Source organism: Lepidochelys olivacea (assembly GCF_965140295.1).
Source record: "Lepidochelys olivacea isolate rLepOli2 genome assembly, chromosome: 7".
Classification (NCBI taxonomy): Eukaryota; Metazoa; Chordata; order Testudines; family Cheloniidae; genus Lepidochelys; species Lepidochelys olivacea.
In genome coordinates this window covers 126,646,865-126,668,261 of record NC_140417.1, presented here as the reverse complement: position 1 = coordinate 126,668,261, position 21,397 = coordinate 126,646,865, and the positions used below count along the sequence as shown (strand labels likewise).

General features: G+C 43.9%; 1 protein-coding gene across 2 annotated transcripts in view; it reads right to left on the bottom strand.

Moving 5' to 3' along the window:
• Nucleotides 1-307: 307 nt before the first annotated feature.
• Nucleotides 308-21,397, bottom strand: part of TCTN3 (tectonic family member 3) — a 59,696-nt gene continuing 38,606 nt past the window's right edge. The window contains exons 10-14 of one of the 2 annotated variants that reach the window (XM_084633652.1): nt 15,342-15,440; nt 14,454-14,551; nt 8,538-8,703; nt 7,206-7,343; nt 308-1,453 (exon numbers count right to left, since the gene is read on the bottom strand). In XM_084633652.1, coding sequence (XP_084489778.1) covers nt 1,232-1,453; nt 7,206-7,343; nt 8,538-8,703; nt 14,454-14,551; nt 15,342-15,440 — 723 coding nt within the window. In that variant the 3' untranslated portion in view covers nt 308-1,231. The remainder of the gene's footprint in view (nt 1,454-7,205; nt 7,344-8,537; nt 8,704-14,453; nt 14,552-15,341; nt 15,441-21,397) is intronic. The other variant, XM_084633653.1, reaches the window with a different exon arrangement.

Sequence of the window (21,397 nt, the reverse complement as noted above, 5' to 3'; positions counted from 1 at the left end):
AACTGCTCACAATGGCCCATCTCCTATACATCATCCAACATTCACGATGGCTTTCACTGCCAGTATAGCCTCTGCTTGGACCTGAAGCAGTAGTACTTCCCAGTTTTAGAGATTCCTAAACCACCACAGGTGGGGAGTGTGGCACTGAGCCCATACGCATGAGGGAAGAGCTGTAAGGGTGGAAAGGAGAGCTGTCAAGATACCTGGGCATAAAATTCCCAGGACAGTAATCCCAAAGGACGGAACCTCCATAATTCCTTGTGTCTTGCATATTCATCTTGCAAATAAAAACATTTTTATAAAGTAATGCATGTTCAATTGATAATTTTATTTGAAGAGATTAACACAAAAATAAGAGATAAAGATTGACACAGATGCACAAGGCCAGCTTATTTAAAATGGGCCAGAGGAGACTAGTAGATAGGTCATTATAGTACCACTCACTGAATAATAATTCAGATCCCCTAACAAAGGCATACATTCTAAAGACAGTCACAGAGGCACTGATAGTTTCTATTGAAACCATCACTGGATAAATTATATCAGATTTAAAATGTATTATTTACAATTCCACATGGAAAGATGAGGCCCTTCTGTAACAGGGAGCTGAACAAGTGAGCTCCAGACTCCCCACCAATAGGGAGGGAAACTAGAAATGAAAGCCACACTTTTCTCCATACTGCTCAGCTCAGAAGGGACTTTTCCTTCTTGTAGGGGACAGAATAAAGAGAGTTCCTTTTCATTCCCTCTCTCCTCTTTGTTCCACACAGAGACTGCTCCTTCTGCCCTCCCATCCCCCATGAGCAATGCTGGGTTGACCTTCACAAATCTGCATAAAGGGATTGCAGACATGGAAGAATCACAGGTGACAGATGTTAATCATGTCACAATGCACTACAGGAAGGAATAGGGATAGCATGATGATAGGCACAGGGTGAGAACCTGAACAGAATGGAAGAGTCTTTGGTCTGCATCATATTCTGACTGTACCATTACATTAACAGGATTCCCTGAAACACCTGCCTTTTCTAGCTGTCAGATAAACACTTTCTTTGCTGTTCACAAGAACAAAGAGGAATCATTTAGGTCACTGTATCTCTCGTATTGTCTCACCCAGGTGAGGAACTGGCACCAGATATGACACCAGGATACAGCAGGATGGAGTGAGCTCTCTGGTACTATCTGGGCATAAATGTTGCCATGAGGAGCTGAGCACCAGACTTCATTCTCTTCAGAAGCTGAGAATGCTGCAGAATGTGAGAGACATCAGGAAAGCACCAGCCAGGTCTCCTTGACAGCTTATCCCCCCATTCAGTGCAACCTTGAAGGGGAAAAAGAAGTCAAATGGGAGTTTCCAGTACGTGCTGGGCTGGCTACGTGGAGGCTCTGGCCATTCTGTCATGTCAGTGAAGGCAACGACGGTTGTCAAAGGCACCATGGTCATGCTGAGGGACTGCAGGAAAAGGAAAACACCAACAGCTTAGCATTCCCAGAGCCACAGATGCATCTTCCAACATAGGGCATGTTTCTGCAGAGGTAAAGGCTGCCCAAAATGACTGGTGAGGCTCCAAATAGCAAGCAGTCTCCACTAGCTATTACTACCATCTCCTGTAGATAGATCATATTTTCAAAGTGAAAAGAACTCTGACACTGTGGTCAGGCATACCACAGGGAAGTGTTTTGATGAGGTATAAGAGAAATGTAGTACTTTCATGTGTGGGTATACCCCTTTCCCTTTCCCCTTCAGAATGAAGAACTGGGACACTTTACAGAGCAGTGTAGAAGAAGAATAGTTACTTACCCTGCAGTAGCTGTGGTTCTCCTAGATGTTTTTGTCAGTGTGGTTCCCACTGTACGGTGTGCACGCACCTCATACATACAAAACCAGACTTTTTTTTTTATTGCTGTGTCCATTGGGGTCACACATGCACCCTGTACTACCTCATGCTCCCATGACAGGGCACAAAAGGCAGAGCAGCCATGACCTTCTCTCGGTTCCCTCACAATCTGAAGCTCCTAGTAACCAAGGACTCTGAGAGCAGGTCATGAGATCCACACTGACAACATCTAGAAGAATCACAGTTACTGTAGCAAAAAGAAAAGGAGGACTTGTGGCACCTTAGAGACTAACCAATTTGTTTGAGCATAAGCTTTCATGAGCTACAGCTTATTTCATCGGATGCCTGTAGCGTAAGTAACTATCCTTTCTTCCACTATGTATCAGTATGGAGCCCTACTTAGGTGATTGGCAAGCAATATCCCCTCAGGACAGAGGGAATGAGGAATTCTAGCTGCATCAGTCAAATAAGGATTGTAGTTCTTGTGACCCATTGTGACTGGGGCAGCCCTCACTAGAAATGCCAAGATCAGGGCAAGCTGCAAAAGGAAGAGCAGATACTCCCAAGACTGGTGGGTAATACTGAAGTTACACTCCCCAACCAGTCACAAACTGTGCTTCTGATCCCCCACACTGGTTATCAAGAAGCAAAAAAAAAAGAAATCACAAAGCCCCCTTTATTGCATTCCAATTCTCTGGCTCCCAATCAGCACCTAGGCCCAGTACAGTGAGAAGTTATTTAAAAAACTCTGCCCACATATACAAAATGTTCTTCTGACCCCAAAGGGTCAGCCATGTTACCAGATCAGTATAGGTTTGGATCTTACCCAAAATACCACACTGCCAGCCAATCCCTTAGTGTCTAAAACAAAAGGTTTATTATAAAGAAAAAAGAAAGAACAAGAGAGACGTTAAAGGGTAAAGCAGTCACATACATACAAAGACTTCAAAGTCCATATATCAGGTTCCTAGCAGTATTGGTGAGTTTGCTGACTTGAAAGTCCCTCTGGAATACATCCACAGCTTGGATGGATCATTCAGTCTTTATTCAGAGCTTCAGTTTGTAGCAAAGTTCCTCCAGAGGTAAGAAGCAGGATTGAAGACAAAATGGAGAAGATGCAGCTGTCTTTTATAGTATTTAGATCTAGACTGTTCTCAGTGGTAGCTGATGACAAAACAAGGAGTAATGGTCTCAAGTTGCAATGGGGGAGGTTTAGGTTGGATATTAGGAAAAACTTTTTCACTCGGAGGGTGGTGAAGCACTGGAATGCATTACCTAGGGAGGTGGTGGAATCTCTTTCCTTACAAGTTTTTAAGGCCTGGCTTGACAAAGCCCTGGCTGGGATGATTTAGTTGGGGATTGGTCCTGCTTTGAGCAGGAGGTTGAACTAGATGACCTCCTGAGGTCCCTTCCAACCCTGATATTCTATGATTCTATTTTGCCATGCGCCCTGTGCTTCCTTTGTTTCCAACACAAGCTGCCCAGCACAAGGCTTGGAGGACCTTTTCTGTCCATAGGCATGCCCATGCATGCCTTGCTGAGTCATAAGGTGTATTCTCTGCTGTCTCTCAATGGGTCAGTTGTATAGCTGATGGTCCTTAATGGGCCATCAAGCAGGCTAGGCAGTACTGATGCCAAACTGTCTGGGGGTGTCACCCAGAAGCATAGCATAAGTTTGAAATACAGACATACATATATATCTATAACTCATAATACAAAGGTGATACAAACACATAAATGAAATTATCATATCTGGCAAATTATAACATTTTTGCAAAAAGAAAAGGAGTACTTGTGGCACCTTAGAGACTAACCAATTTATTTGAGCATGAGCTTTCGTGAGCTACAGCTCACTAACACGGCTGTTACTCTGAAACATTTTTGCAGATACCTGGCACAACTCATTACAATTTTACAATATTGATATTCATAATATCCACAAGTATCTCCCAGATTCCATACAGCATCACAGTTCTACTCTCCTAAACTTGGCATCTGATCAGCTAAATCCAAGGCACAGTGCTTGACAAAGGTCAGTGGTTTACTCCACATTTCTGCCTTGCAGATGTCTGATAGTGGCACATATCTGAAAAAGGTGGAAGAAATCACTTGAATGCTGGTGGAGTTAGCCTTGATATTTAGTGGGAGAGGTACACTAGCCAACTAATAACATGAGGATGCATCATGTGATCTGTTTCAATATTCTTTGAGATGAAAGAAGTTGACCTTTTGAATACTCTGGTATAGGGAGAAAGAGACAGGATTGACAGGTGGAATGATTTTGTTCTGTCAATAGAGCAGAGACCTGGAAATGACAAGTGTGTGTAATTTCTTTTCTCCCAGTGATAAATGTGCTTTTCGGAAGGAGACAGGCAAGCGAATGGATAGGCTCAGATGGAATTTTGAGACCACGTTGGAGAGGAAGTTCTGATGAGATCTCAGCATCACCATATTCCAATGGAACTGCATTTGGGTTCAGCCAGGAGCGCCTGAAGCTCACTTACTCTTCTGACTGAAGTGATAGCGACTAGGAAGACTGTTTTCAGAGTTTCAGAGTAGCAGCCATGTTAGTCTGTATTCGCAAAAACAAAAGGAGTACTTGTGGCATCTTAGAGACTAACTCTAAGGTGCCACGAGTACTCCTTTTCTTTCTGTTTTCAGAGTGAGGTGGTCCCAGGAAGCATTCTGAGAGAAGCTCAACGAGAGGCTCCATCAGTCTCAAGAGGAGTACACTGAGGTCCCAGGCAGGAGTGGGTTCTCTGACCAGTGTTTGAGCATGTAGTAGCCCTTTAAGAAACTTTGATACCATGGGGTGAGAGAAGACCAAACATGACTGCACAGGCAGGTGATAAGTTGAAATCACTGTGAGGTGGACTTCAGTAGAACCGAATAAGAGACCTGTCTGCTTGAGCTACAGTAAGTCTTCAAGGATCTTTGGTACTGAGGCCTGGGCTGGGTCTAGGCCATTTTGGGCTATGCATAGTGAGAACCTATTTACCATGCAAGAATATGTCCTTCTGGTAGATGTTTTCCTGGACCTGTATGGAGCAGTTTCTCTGTGTGGTGGTCAGCCACCCACTAGCTATACCATCAGGTGCAGAGACTCTGGTCTGCATGATGTGTCTGGCCACAATGCTGCAAGATCAGATCCAGGCTGTCTGAGAGATGGATCAGAAGCTGAATGGACATCTGGAATAGGTCTGTGAGCCAGAACTGACTTGGCCCATATTTAAGGCACCAGAAAGGTTGTAGCTTTGTCTCTTGATTTTGGAAATCACCCTGGGAATGAAGGGAATTGGTGTGAAGGCATACAAGCAAGCCCTTGTTATACTGTAGCAAGAAGGCATCTGTTAGCATCCTTGGACTCAGGACTCTTGTGGAGCAAAAGCTCTTGCATTTTGCATTGTCCTTAATGGCAAAAAAGTCTCTTATGGGAGTCCCCGCGGATGGAATATCAGTTCTGTGATGGATCTGTGTAATGACCATTCCTGGTTGGTCACTGACTGTCCTGCTTAGGAAGTCTTCTAAGTTGTTGCTGATTCCTGGGAGGTGAAGAGACATTGGTCTTACCACATTCTGATGGTACCAATTCCAAAAATCAGTGGCCTCTTGGCGGAGGAGCAAAGAGCAGGTGCCTGTTGCTTGTTTATGTTGTTGCATAGCTGTCATATTGTCTGCAAAGACCTGAATTATCGAGTTTGAGGACAGGCAGGAATGCCAGACAAGCTAGTCTGATGGCTCAGAGATCTACAACATTCACATGAAGCCCCATGTCATTTGGAGATCAGATGTCTTTGATCTGCAAGTGGTCCAAGTGAGTTCCCCAACTTGTCACTGATGCATCCATGAGCAGGGTCTTTGTTTGGGAGGGGTGTCACAGAGTCCCTGGGCAATGCTCTGGAACTGCTCCCTACGAAGCCAGTCAGGACTCTGGGGAAGTCTCCTCTCTGTGAGCAGATTGTCTTCAGGGCAAAAAGCTCACACAGCTTCCACTTTCCTGGGTCTGACCTTGGAGCATTCAGCATCCTCTGCCCCTCTGTGCATTTCCCACAGTGAGTCCACCCAGGCGGGGTCCTGGGGAAGCCAGATGGTCCTGCACCCCAACTTCTCAGTCATATGTGACTCTTAGCCAGCCAGTAAAACAGACATTTATTAGATGACAGGAACACAGTTTAAAACGGAGCTTGTAGGTATGGAGAACGGGACCCCTCAGCTGGGTCCATTTTGGGGGGCAATGAGCCAGACAACCATGTCTGCACTTCACTCCTCATCCCCAGACAAATCCCAACTGACTCACCCTTCAGCCCCTCCTCCTCTGGGCTTTGTCCCTTTCCCGGGCCAGGAGGTCACCTGATTCCTTTGTTTTCCAACCCTTTAGCTATCACTTTGCAGGGGGGAAGGGCCCACCATCAGTTGCCAGGAGACAGAGTGCTGGCCCTTTGCTCTGCAACAATTATACTCCCTTATCCCACCACCTAGAGACTTACGAAATGCATAGGGGAAACCGAGGCACCCCTACAGTATTCAGAGGAAACATTAAGAACAGTCCCACTTCGTCACAAGGGGATTGAAAAAGGGACCCCTTTTCATGTGATTGCAGGTTCAAGCCACGAAACCAGTTCTGCAATGACATGATGTAGTACTTTGACCTTCTTGGCTATTGGATGTTTCATCGACGAATAGAGAGCCTTGAGCCAGAACTGGAGGGTACACAAGCAAAGTCTGGCAAGTGGTGTCATATATATGCATACCAACATGTGGCCTAGCACTACGAGGCATATTTGTACTGTTGTGGTTAGTTGTGACATCAAATGAAGTAAGAGTCCTTGTAGCAACTGGAACCTGTCCTCAGGCAGTGCACTCTTTCTAACGTCAAGTCGATTAGCATTCATAGAGCTGCTATTATCTGCGACAGCATGAGTGACAACTTTTTGCAGTTCACTAGAAGTCTCATGCAATTGAATAGGGACAAAGCGCAGTCCCAGCTCGCTGAGGTCTCCCGTTGTGACCTGCCCCAGATCAGCCAGTTGTCCAAATAGGCATTGATATGAATACCTTGACTCCTCAGGTGAGCCATTACCACCACAAGGTATTTTGTGAAGATCCTTGACGCCGTAAAGAGTCCAAATTGCCATACCTTGTACCAATACTGATTCAACTCTATCATAAATCTCAGGTACTTACTATAGGCCAGGTGGCTGGCAATGTGGAAGTAATCTTGCCAATCTATGTGGACAAATGGTAAGATCCCGTGAACTCCAACCCTTCAATACCAGAGCTATATGAAGGATCCCTCAGACTTCATGTAACCCATATCCCCCACGTTATGGCCTTTGGGGGTGGAGATGCATAATAATGGTACTATACCTTCAGAGACTGACACTGATACCAATAACGTGCTCCCAGCACTTGACTTTGTGGGTTGGACTGGAGGCCCACCTCAGCCCACAATACCTGGATGTTCAAGGACACAGGAACCATACAGCAGGAGGCACAATTCCCAGCCTGAGAAAAAAAAAGGGGGGATGTTTTCATAGATTTTAAGGCAAGAAAGGACCATTAAGATAATCTAGTCTGACCTCTTGCATAACAAAGGCCACAGAACCTCACCCACTAATTTTAGCATCAAGCACATAACTTCTGGTTGAGCTAGAACATATATTTTAGAAAGATATCTAGTCTTGATTAAAAATTTCAAGTAATGGAGAATCCACCATATTTCTAACTAAAGTTATTCTAATAGTTAATTACCCCCACCGTTAAAGATGTGCACCTTATTTCTAGTCTGAATTTGTTCATCTTCAGTTTCCAACCACTGGATCTTGTTTTGACCATTTCTGCTAGAATAGGGCCACCTACTATAAGAAATCTCTTCCCCATGTAGTTACCTGAAGACTATGATCCAGTCACCTCTTAATCTTAGGCTAGGTCTACACTAGAAATGCTCCATTAGCACAGCTGCAGTGCTGCAGCTGCATTGCTGTGCATTACAGTGTAGACACAATAGCGACAGAAGGGGTTCTTCTGTCACTGTAGTAAATCCATCTCTCCAAGAGGCAGTAGCTAGGTTGAGCTAGTGCTGTCCATATTAGGACTTAAGTCAGCTTAACTACGTCCCTAAAGGGTAGTGATGTTGCTAGATTGACCTAACTTTCTAGTGTAGATCAGCCCTGAGATAGACAAACACTGGATAAGGGTAAGTCTCAAAGGACAACAATTCAGCAGGATAACTCAGTGGTCAGACAGAGGCCAATATTAACACAAAGATTACAATACTAGCATTATAACAGCAACAAAGAAGTGGGTAGAGTGAGCTCTACTGCACAGTCTCAGAACTGGCCAGTAAAACGTTGGCTGCAGTATTAGACCTCTCCTACCCACTTATACATGGGTAATATGGGGCTACAAAAGTTAATCCTGCTCGTTCCCTGCTTGTCTAGTCAAAGAGGAGCCTCTAAACAGCATGAGTGTGGAACAACAACATCTATTTGTATGCATTAGGGTCCCTGAACCAGGTCAGTGGTCTGACACACAGAGTAATATGTACCCTGTTTGACTCCAGTAGCGAGCTACTAACAAAGAAGAAAGAGAAAACTCTGATTCTCTCCCACTCCCACGATCCCCAAAGCAATATAATCTTGCATGCCGAGCTCAGAAGAGAAGAACTTGGGTTCAGAGTTGGCCCTCCATTCTTATTACCTGCATGCTGCAGTTCCGGACAATGAGGCTGGTCCACTGATCTCTCTGGGTTGGCTCAGCACTGCCAATTATGGCCAGAGCCTGTGGGCTGCTCACCCCTTGGAGGGCCTGGTATAGCTTCTCCTGAAAGTAGCTACAGTTTCCATCCTCCATTGTTTGGGATATGCTGGAAATGAGACAGAACACATCTTTGGCAGTCTGAGTCCTTTGGAGCAGAGAAGCAGCCAGTTCTTAATACAGAGCATTTTTCTTCAGTAATGACCCCATTTCAAGGTGTCTACTACTTTGGTAATGACTGCATGGAGGAATTTTGGAAATGTTAGTGTTCAATTCTGTATGGATTCAGCCCATGTCCTCCATGAAAGTAAAAGGGAGAAGAAGAGTGCACAAAACACTGACAATGATTTGCTGCATGTTGAGGAGACTGATGGAGTGCCTCAGATATCCTGTCACCATGGGGTTTTTTTGTTTGTTGGGGGAGGAGGGTATCTCGAGGAAGAGAATGAACCAAATTATTGACTCTGTAAATCATGGAGTAGGAATATCACTTCATAGAGTACTTCATTATAATGAAGGCTTGGCAGAATTCATTTTTTACACACACACACACAAAAAGTACATCAGAAGCAGGAAGCCTGCCACTGGATGATCTAAGTGCTAAAGGAATACTCTAAACAGACAAGGCCATTCTTTGTATCAGTCCTCACTGCAGAAGATGCGAGGGAGATTCCCACATCTGAGCCATTCTTTTTAGGTGACAAATCTGAGGAACTGAGGAACCAGACTGAGGTATCAACAGAGGAGGTTTCAGAACAAACTAACAAGTTAAACAGTAATAAGTCACTAGCACCAGATTGTACTCACCCAAGAGTTCTGAAGGAATTCAAAGATGAAATTGCAGAACTACGAAGTGTAGTATGTAACCTATCATTTAAATCAACTGTTGTACCAGATAGCTAACATGACACCAATTTTTAAAAAACGGCTCCAGAGGTGGTCCTGGCAGTTACAGGCCAGTAAGCCAAAATTCAGTACCAGGTAAATTGATTGAAACTATAGTAAAGAACAGAGTGGAATCAGACACATAGATGAACAGGATTTGTTGGGAAAGAATCAACATAGCTTTTGTAAAGGGAAATCGTGCCTCAGCCAATCTATTAGAATTATCTGAGGGGGTCAACAAACATGTGGACAAGGAAAGGAGTACTTGTGGCACCTTAGAGACTAACCAATTTATTTGAGCATAAGCTTTCGTGAGCTACAGCTCACTTCATCGGATGCATACTGTGGAAACTGCAGAAGACATTATTTACACAGAGACCATGAAACAATACCTCCTCCCACCCCACTCTCCTGCTGGTGATAGCTTATCTAAAGTGATCACTCTCCTTACAATGTGTATGATAATCAAGTTGGGTCATTTCCAGCACAAATCCAGGTTTTCTCACCCCCCCTCCCTTTTTTCCAAAAACCACACACACAAACTCACTCTCCTGCTGGTAATAGCTTATCCAAAGTGACCACTCTCCTTACAATGTGTATGAAAATCAAGGTGGGCCATTTCCAGCACAAATCCAGGTTTTCTCACCCCCCACCCCTCCACACACAAACTCACTCTCCTGCTAGTAATAGCTCATCCAAACTGACCATTCTCCTTACAATGTGTATGATAATCAAGGTGGGCCATTTCCAGCACAAATCCAGGGTTTAACAAGAACGTCTGGGGGAGGGGGGTGTAGGAAAAAACAAGGGGAAATAGGCTACCTTGCATAATGACTTAGCCACTCACAGTCTCTATTTAAGCCTAAATTAATAGTATCCAATTTGCAAATGAATTCCAATTCAGCAGTTTCTCGCTGGAGTCTGGATTTGAAGTTTTTTTGTTTTAAGATAGCGACCTTCATGTCTGTAATTGCGTGACCAGAGAGACTGAAGTGTTCTCCGACTGGTTTATGAATGTTGTAATTCTTGACATCTGATTTGTGTCCATTTATTCTTTTACGTAGAGACTGTCCAGTTTGACCAATATACATGGCAGAGGGGCATTGCTGGCACATGATGGCATATATCACATTGGTGGATGTGCAGGTGAACGAGCCTCTGATAGTGTGGCTGATGTTATTAGGCCCTGTGATGGTGTCCCCTGAGTAGATATGTGGGCACAGTTGGCAACGGGCTTTGTTGCAAGGATAGGTTCCTGGGTTAGTGGTTCTGTTGTGTGGTATGTGGTTGTTGGTGAGTATTTGCTTCAGGTGGGGGGGCTGTCTGTAGGCAAGGACTGGCCTGTCTCCCAAGATTTGTGAGAGTGTTGGGTCATCCTTCAGGATAGGTTGTAGATCCTTAATAATGCGTTGGAGGGGTTTTAGTTGGGGGCTGAAGGTGACGGCTAGTGGTGTTCTGTTATTTTCTTCGTTAGAAAATCTATGTTAGAAAATCTATGGTGACAGGACAAGGGTGATCCAGTGGAAACAGTCTACTTAGACTTTCAGAAAGCCTTTGACAAGGTCCCTCAGCAAAGGCTCTTAAGCAAAGTAAGCCATCATGGGATAAGAAGGAAGGTACTCTCATGGATTAGTAACTGGTTAAAACACAGGAAACAAAGGGTCGGAATAAATGGTCAGTTTTCAGAATGGAAAGAGGTAAATAGTGATGTCCCCCAGGGATCTGTACGTGGACCAGTGCTGTTCAACGTATTCATAAATTATCTGGAAAAAGGCGTAAACAGTGAGGTGACAAGTTTGCCAATGATACAAAATTACTCAAGATAATGCGAAGAGTTACAAAGGGATCTCACAAAACTGGGTGACTGGGCAACAAAATGGTAGATGAAATTTAGTGTTGATAAATGCAAAGTAATGTACACTGGGAAACGTAATCCCAACTATACATACAAAATGGTGGGGTTTAAATTAGCTGTTACCACTCAAAAAAAAAAAAAAAAAAGGAGTTCTTGGAGTCATCATGGATAGTTCTCTGAAAACATCTGCTTAGTGTGCAGCAGCACTCAAAAAAGCAAACAGGATGCTAGGAATCATTAGGAATGGGACAGACAATAAGAGAGAATATATCATACTGTCACTATATAAATCCATGGTATCACCACACTTTGAATACTTGCAGTTCTGGTCACCCCAGCTCATAAAAAGATACATTAGAAATGAAAAAGGTACAGAGAAGGGCAACAAAAATGATAAGGGGTATGGAGCAGCTTCCACACAAGAACAGATTAAAAAGCTTGGAAAAGAGATGACTAAGGGGGAGATATGACAGAGCTCTATAAAATCATGAATGATGTGGAGAAAGTGAACCGGGAAGTGTGATTTACACCTTCACATAACACAAGAACTAGGGTCACTCAATGACATTAATAGGCAGCAGGTTTAAAACAAAACATAAGGAAGTACTTCTTCACACAATGCACAGTCAATCTGTGGAACATGTTGTCAGGTGATGTGCTAAAGGCCAGAAGTATAACTGAGTTCAAAAAAGAATTAAATAAGTTCATGGAGGATAGGTCCATCAATGGCTATTATCCAAGATTGGCAGGGATGCAACTCTATGCTCTGGGTGTCCCTAAACCTCTGACGGCGTGATGTTGGGATTGGAGACATGACAGATCACTTGATGATTGCCTTGTTCTGTTCATTCCCTCTGAAGCATCTGGCATTGAGCACTGTCAGAAAACAGGATACTGTGGTATATGGACCATTGGTCTGACCATTCCTATGTTATTTTACGTACACACACATACACACTTTACAGAAATCAATTTTTATTTTAAGCATTTTTCTCAATTTTCTCCATTTAAATTCGCACAGTTGTGGAAAATTATAGGGTTGTGGTCAGACAATGACAGCAGTGTGATGTTGCACTCCATATGTTTTATGGAAATATGCTTATGAGTGTGAATATGATGTAACTGGAATATACTTTATGCAAAAGGTCTCTTGTAAGGTATCATAACAAAGGTTATAACCTACTGAATATATTCCTCCTATTTGAATTCTTGTATCTGAAGCTAGAAATATGAAGTATAACTCTGAAGTCCTACTGTAGTTACGCAAAGCGAGGGCCATTAATAGTGGTTTAGAATCTTGATAGCTCCCATTGACTAGGACAATTGGTTGTAAATGGTTTATTTACCTGCAAACCTTCCTGTGTAGGTAGGCCACCCCAGGAAGAATGGAGACTAGGGGTCTTACAGTGACATGTGACCATGTCACATGATACTGGAATCTACCTTAATCCTAGTACTTTTCCATTGATGAGGCGGGGGTGGGGACAAGCAGACAAAAGATTTTCGCCTTGTGCAAAAGCTTTAAAAGGGGGTGGAGCAGGACAAAGGAGGCTGCCAGTCATGAGAAAACTCCTGCTTACCACCTGAGATGTCTGCTGGATCCAACAAAGACTGTACCAGGGGAAAGGGACTGGGCCCAGACTAGGAAGGGCTCTAGTCTGTGAAAAAGGCTTATTGGAACATCTTTGAGGGTGAGATATTACCTATAATCAGTTTCTTAATGTATTAGGCTTAGACTTGCGAGTTTGTTTTATTTTGCTTTGGTGACTTACTTTGTTCTGACTGTTATTACTTGAAAACACTTAAATCCTACTTTTTATACTTAATAAAATCACTTTTGTTTATTAGTAAACCCAGAGTAAGTGATTAATACAAACAGCTGTGCATATCTCTCTATCAGTTTTCAGAGTAACAGCCGTGTTAGTCTGTATTCGCAAAAAGAAAAGGAGTACTTGTGGCACCTTAGAGACTAACCAATTTATTTGAGCATGAGCTTTCGTGAGCTACAGCTCACTTCATCGGATGCATGCCGTGGAAACTGCAGCAGACTTTATTTATACACAGAGAATATGAAAAAATACCTCCTCCCACCCCACTGTCCTGCTGGTGGTGCTGCTGTCCAGCAGGACAGTGGGGTGGGAGGAGGTATTTTTTCATATTCTCTGTGTATAAATAAAGTCTGCTGCAGTTTCCACGGCATGCATCCGATGAAGTGAGCTGTAGCTCACGAAAGCTCATGCTCAAATAAATTGGTTAGTCTCTAAGGTGCCACAAGTACTCCTTTTCTCTCTATCAGTGTTATAGAGGGTGGACAATTTATGAATTTACCCTGTATAAGCTTTATACAGAGTAAAATGGACTAGTGTGTCTGGGTCAACAAGGTGGGGTTCTGGAGTCCCAAGCTGGCAGGGAAAATGGGCTCAGAGGTAATTTCAGCACATCAGGTGACAGACCCAAGGGGAGCTCTGTGACCAATCCTGTCACAAGCAGATCTTGAGATTCAAAAAGTTCAAGCTTTATAACCATTAAAACACACATTGTCAACATCACGTGTCAAAACATACAAAGTAAATAGCTTCAAATCAAACTCTTAAATAGCACTTTACTTTGCCTATCTGTAAATGTCCATTATTATCAATGGAAATATTTTTCATCAGCTTGTGTGTATATGGTGCAAAATGGATCTTTGCTGATATTGAATAATAAAAATCTAATCCTTTCAAGGATAATTATAACACTACTCCTAATTATAATACTATTATAATACTACTCCTTGAATCCAAGCCCTGCATTCCTGTATTGTGATGTGAAACACATGCCTAGAACTGGAGCCTCAGAACCTCCCCAACAGACCTCCACAATTAATAGTGTTCAAGCTGCTCTGGAGGGCTCTCTCTTGTAGAGGTTCCTTGTCTCCAGTGCTGCTCAAAGCCTTCAGGCATGTGTGGGAGAGATTATCCAAGCCCAATATGGGGACTTACAAAGAAGGTACTACATGAGCTCCACAGCACAACCTGAGCCCTGCAAACCCTGTGTGGCAATGACAGGAGAGGGTGCTACCCAAGCTACTTGCAAACTTGTCTGAGGATTGGGGAGGAAGGAATGGTGGAAATTGTTACCTGAGCTGGCAGCTTGTCCTCACATTCATTCCAAACTGTACCTTGTACCTGAGAGTCTGAGAGCATATTCCATCACCCTGGCTCTGTAAGATAGTCACCTGAGGGAAGGGGCTATGTGTCAAGAAGCCAAATAGAAGGGAAGTTAAACAGCATGGGTTACCCAACCAGTCCTCAACAAGATAATCCTTTAATTAGTAGAAACCTCCTACCAACAGTGCCAGTTATTGTAGCACATGTACCTAACCCCCCCTAACCAAGTTAGCCACTGTGACCAAAGAAATACCCACCCAAACATGCCAGCGACACCCTCAACCAGTTAGAGAATCCCTAAAATCTCTCTTAACTCTTATACATGATTCTAATCCAGTCATAGTCAAGACACCTTCAATATTATTATCAGTTATTTGCTTCCAGTAGTGCTTTCCAGTGCTTCCCAAACATGGTCCTTGCTATGAAGAAATATACAGAGAAATGGACACAGGGTACAGGAAAGCACCTGAAGTGGAACATGGCTACCTCTTGGCAGATACCCAAAAAACCAAACAAGCACTGTGTTAACTACATAGATATTCCTTAGTACTCACAATGTTGCTATAGTCAGCAGGTTAATTTCTTGTAGGAGTGATGGTAGAAGTGGGTGTTCAGGAGGGAGTTGAACAGGGAGAGGGTGATGACCTAATGGATGAGCTTAGGGAGGGTGTTTCATGTGTATAGGAATGCCTAGAGACCCCCATTGAAGAACCTTTCCCACTATCCCCAAGAGAAAGGTTAGACAAAGGCTGCAATGTGACACTCACGTAACACCTCCCCAGTTAATCCAAAATCTAAAGGGTACAGCTACGCTAGAATGTGACGGTGACAGGTAAAACCTGTTATCAGAAAGGATACTTGCTGCCTGGCACCATTGTTTAGAGACAAGAGTGGTGCCCCAATGATATAACCAGGGTTTCCGCTTCTTGGCAAGGTATACGAAGGAGTCCTGCTCTGCTGAGAGGCAAGCAGAAGAGAAAAGCAGGAGAGAAGGAAAGAAAATGTTACAAAGGGAAGTGACACCATCAGCACCAGGTAGCTCAGACCTTCATTCAGCACAACTGATCAAATTCAGCCATGGGATAAACAGGAAAACTCTTTTTCGGACAAGGGAGTCAAACCTACTCATGGCAAGGCTGAGTGTGACTAAAGCTTTTTTTTTAATCACCCTATTAAAAGTCTCATTAAAAACAATACCCCAACCTCGGTCTATCTCAGAATCCTCTTCCATACTTACCAGCACCTCTGCAACCCAGGAGCTGGCAAGCCAAACTGCAGCGTGCCCTGACATTTGGATACCCATGCCCCAGAGACAGTTCCTGAAGCATCAGACTCCCACTGCCTAAGATTTTTCTGCAACTAAGGGTACTAGAGCCTGAGGAATTCTATAATCACACTTATGATCCATGTTACACTGTCTCCATAGGGAGTTAGGTGGTTCTCCAGAAATGAACTTACTTACTTGTAACCCATTTTCTTTGAGATGGATGCTACATATTCAACTCATTGGAATGCTCCGAGTGGTGCGACCTAAACTGTAAAATTTTACTGCGGTAGCCATTGGAGCAGCCACATGCCTCCCTTGCCTCCCTCCCCCTCCCAAACTCTGGACATTCCAGGGCAAGGCTTAAAAAGGAGTGTGGCATTCCACTGCCTCAGTGCCTTCCCCCGTGACTCCAAGCCCTTTGGTAAGTAAGGCTCTGAAGCAATGGGGAAAGGGAGGCATGAGTAAGACTATGCAGAGTCCATCTCAAAGAACCTTGGTCATACATAAGTAACCGTCGTTTCTTCCTTTGAGTGTCTTCTGCATATTCCCACTCATGGGATATATTAATAAGCAGTACTTTGACCCGGGATGGTAGGACGCAGAGTTCTAGTTAAACAGGGAATGCAGGACTGCCCTACCAAACTTTGCCTCCAATCTAGATTCCAAGTCTAAAGAGTAATGTGTAGTAAAAATGTGGACAGTATCCCAAGTTGTTGCTCTACTTGTTTCTAAGAAAGGAATATGTCTAGGGAAAGCCATGCAAGTTGACTTTGATCTAGTTGAATGAGTTTTGATGCCTTGAGGAAAGGATAATCCCTTCAATTGCATGCTCTGGATGTCCCTATGCGCTGATTGCCAAAAGCTGGGACTGGATGAGAGGCGATGGATCACTCAATAATTGCCCTATTCTGTTCATTCCCTCTGAAGCATCTGACATTAGCCACTGTCAGAAGACAGGATACTGGGCTTAGATGGACCATTCTGACCCAGTATGGACATCCTTATGTTCTTATTAATCTTATAAATTGAGGATAAGAACATAAATACCTAACCTAACCCACCTAGAATCTGTACAGAAATGGCTTTACCCTTGTTTTTTGGTCCCTAAGCTATAAACAGCCTAGAACACTGTCTAAATTGTTTAGTCCTGTCCAACACCATGTCTACATTTACAAGCTTACAGGATCACAGCTGTATCGATACAGTTGTGCTGCTGTAAGAGCACTCGTGTAGCTGCATTATGCCGACAGGAGAGACCTCTCCCATTGACGTAATAAAACCAGTTCGATGAGCAGTGGTAGCTATGTCAGTGGGAGAGCATCTCCTGCCAACATAGAGCTGTGCACATAAGCACTTTTGCTGGCAAAACGTATGTCGCTCAGGAGTGTGTTTTTTTTCAAACCTCTGAGCAACAAACGTTTTGCCAAAATAAGTGCTAGTGTAGACATGGCCTAAGTAAAAAGATAATGCTCTCCTTATAAACTAATGTGTGTAATTTAACTTCCCCAACATGAGTATGGAGTTTGGGGGAAAAAATGGTAAAACTATAGATTGTTCTATGTCAAAATCGGAGACTATTTTTGGTAAAAACTTTGAATGAGTGCGAAGAACCATTTTATCCTTATGAAACACACTGAACGGTGGATCAGCATTCATGCATGCAATTGACTTATGCTCCTGGCAGAAGGGATTACTAAAACAGAGTTTTTACAGATAGGTTAAATAGAGACTAGCTCCCTAGAGCAGGGGAGGTGCCGCCTGGGGGGCCACATCTGGGTATAGAAATTGTATGGCAGGCCATGAATGCTCACAAAATTGGGGGGTTGGGGTGCGGGAGTCAGTGACAGCTCCGGCTGGGAGTGTGGGCTCTGGGGTGGGGCCAGAAATGAAAGTTCAAGGAGCGGGAGGGGGCTCCAAGAGGTAGCAGGGGTGCTGTGGGGGAGGGGGAGGGCTCCGGCTGGGGGGTAGAGTCTATGGGGTGGGACTGGGGATGAGGGGATGGGGGTGAAGTAGGGTGCTCTGGGCTGGGACCAAGGGGTTTGGAGGGCAGAAGGGGGATCAGGGGTGCAGGCTCCACGCGGCACTTTCCTCAAGCAGCTCCTGGATGCAGCGGCATGTCCACCTTCTGGATCCTACACAGAGGCGCAGCCAGGCAGCTTGGTGTGCTGCCCCATCCACAGATGTCGCCCCTGCAGCTCCCATAGTTCCCAGCCAATGGGAGCTGCGGGCGCGGTGTTTGGGGCAGGGGCAGCGTCAGCATTCAGAGTCCCCTGGCTGCCCGTACGCATAGGAGCCAGAGGGGAGACATGCTGCTGCTTCTGGGAGGCGCACGGAGCCACAGCATGTGCGGAGTGGGGCAAGCCCTGGATCCCGCTCCCCAGCAGGAGGTTCAGGGCCGGATTTAAACGTCTGAAGGGCCGGATGCGGGCCCTGGCTGTAGTTTGCCCACCCCGACCTAGAGGTTCAAAGGGAGAATCATAGAATCATAGAATATCAGGGTTGGAAGGGACCTCAGAAGGTCATCTAGTCCAACCCCTCGCTCAAAGCAGGACCAATCCCCAATTAAATCATCCCAGCCAGGGCTTTGTCAAGCCTGACCTTAAAAACTTCTAAGGAAGGAGATTCTACCACCTCCCTAGGTAACACATTCCAGTGTTTCACCACCCTCCTAGTGAAAAAGTTTTTCCTAATATCCAACCTAAACCTCCCCCACTGCAACTTGAGACCATTACTCCTTGTCCTGTCCTCTTCTACCACTGAGAATAGTCTAGAACCATCCTCTCTGGAACCACCTCTCAGGTAGTTGAAAGCAGCTATCAAATCCCCCCTCATTCTTCTCTTCTGCAAACTAAACAATCCCAGTTCCCTCAGCCTCTCCTCATGTCATGTGTTCCAGACCCCTAATCATTTTTGTTGCCCTTCGCTGGACTCTCTCCAATTTATCCACATCCTTCTTGTAGTGTGGGGCCCAAAACTGGACACAGTACTCCAGATGAGGCCTCACCAATGTCGAATAGAGGGGGACGATCACGTCCCTCGATCTGCTCGCTATGCCCCTACTTATACATCCCAAAATGCCCTTTTCTGAGAATTGTAACGAAGTGAAGGAGATGAAGGTGGCATATTACCTTAGATATGTGTGTAATGGGAACTGAATGTGGCCTCTTCCCTGTATTAAAGAAACTTAAAGATCTAGCACAATGGTTCCCAAACTTGTTCTGCCACTTGTGCAGGGAAAGCCCCTGGCGGGCTGGGCCAGTTTGTTTACCTGCCGTGTCTGCAGGTTCAGCCGATCGCGGCTCCCAATGGCCACGGTTCGCTGCTCCAGGCCAATGGGAGCTGCTGGAAGCAGCGGCCAGTACGTCCCTTGGTCTCATTATTTATGCTAGTAATACATTCAGATCCTAGAAGGGCACAGGAATTCTTATTGGAGTATACAAATTATTAAGGCCTTTCAAAAACCTCTACATTTCATCATTAGTAAAAACTGATTTTCCCTCTACAGATACATGATATGGCTGAGAGATTAACCTTAACTGAAGATAATGAAAGAGGTGTCTTCTTAAGATAATTATATATTAGCATTAATTGTAATTGGTGCCATATAAGGATCCAAATTATACATGGAAATCCACAATAGAAACCTATTCCATTTGAGACTGTAGCACATCCATGTGAATTCCTTTCTAGAAAAATAACAGTACATTGTGTACTTCTAATGAAAGGCTTTCTTCTAGCACCTCTGAAAGTCTATTCCTCATGCAGTCAAGAGAAGGGACTGAAAGTTCAGATGATAGACCTTCCCTGTTTATTGCATTAACAAGTCTAGTATCAGTGATAAAGATTCCACTAATCCTTGTGACAGATGTACCAAAGCCGGCTACCACTGCTGTCTGGGTCATGCTGGTGCTATTCAAATCACCCTGGTTTTGTCCTGTCTTCTCATTTATCACTCTCTGAATGAGGGGAAATGAGGAAAAAGCATTCCTTAGGCCTGACCCCCCTGTATTAGAAAAGGGTTCAATACTGATTCCTTGTTTCTGCCTGCCCTAGAACAATAGCTCTGATATTTCCTGTTGCTGCGGAATGCAAACAAGTCTATTATTGGGCTCCCCCCATAAACAGAAGGCGTGAATCACTACTTCTTCCTTCAAGAACCATTTGTGGATCTGACCTGATGATCTACTCAGATGATTTGCAAGAGTGTTCTGTTCTCCTGCCATGTGAATTGCTACTGGATTCATATCATGTTCTACAGAGTCCTTACAAATACTCTTGGCCTCCCTGCATAATTCCACAGAGTGAATCGCTTGTTTAGATAATATAACGCTGTCCTAGTGTAGGTTACTACCTCAACTGCTTTGTTTTTTATTTGAAGTAGAAAAGACCTGAGAGCTAATCTGATTGCTCTCAGTTCTAAAATATTCATTGTTCAGATGGGATCCCCATCCTGAGGTAGGTGCATCGGTAATCAGTGTAACTGATGTTATGGGGGACAGAAAAGTGTACACTTCACTGCATTTTGATTGTCTGTTCATCCCATTAATGACATTAGCACGTGTTGTGGAATTAATATTTTTCAATGCACATCATCTACACTGGTTCACAGTTCTTTGATAACCAGTGCTGAAGATCTCTCATCTGAAGATGAACATAAAGAGTCACTGCTGTGGTTAACGCCAATAGACCCAGTAACCGAAGGGTTGTCTTGGTAACTGGAAGAGGAGATATGTTTATTTTGATATATCTCACCTCTGGGAGAAAATCTCCCCCCCCCCAGATAAAAGCAAGATTGCTCCTATAAAGAGTCCTTTGAGTAGGGTTTCGACATGACTTTTCCCAATTTATCTGTAATCCCAGATTGACAAACAGTGAACATATCTGATATACATGTAGTAAGATCCCTTCCTTGGATGATACTTTTATTAACCAGTTGTCTAGGTATGGATATACATACATCCACTGCCTTCTTAAGTATGCTCCTACACTAGACAGGCATTTTGTAAACACCCAAAGTGCTGTGGACAACCTGGAAGGGAAGACCTTGTACTGAAAATGGTCCTCTTCAACAACAAACCACTGACATGGTCTTATAGAATGAAATGTGGAAGTATGCGTCTTTTAAATCCACAGCTGCAAACCAACCCTGGAGTGAAAGAGTATTACATAAATTAGAGGCAGCATGTAGAAACATAATTTCTTTATATAAGTGTTTAATCTACTTAAAACCAAAATAGGATGAAGGCCCTCCACCTTTTTTTGGGATTAGAAAATAACGTGAGTAAAACCCCTTCCCTCTATGATCTCATGGAATTACCTGTATTGTACTTAACTGGAGCAGAGACTGAACCTTCATTTTTGAACAAATTGAGATGACTTTGATCTCAGCCCAGATATGAAGCAGGTGGATTGTTGTGAGAAAAGGTTTTGAATTGAATTATGCACATGCATGAAATAACTTCTAAAATCCATCTGTTTGATGTTATTAACTCCCATTGGTAATTAAAAATGGACTGCTGGACCCCAAACTATGGATAAACCATGTCCAGGTGGACTGTCTTGAAGCTCTGTGTCCTTATGTCAAATCTGATGTCTTAGATGAACTGTAGAGAACAAAGATGAAACATTCCCTTTGTTATTGTGAGAC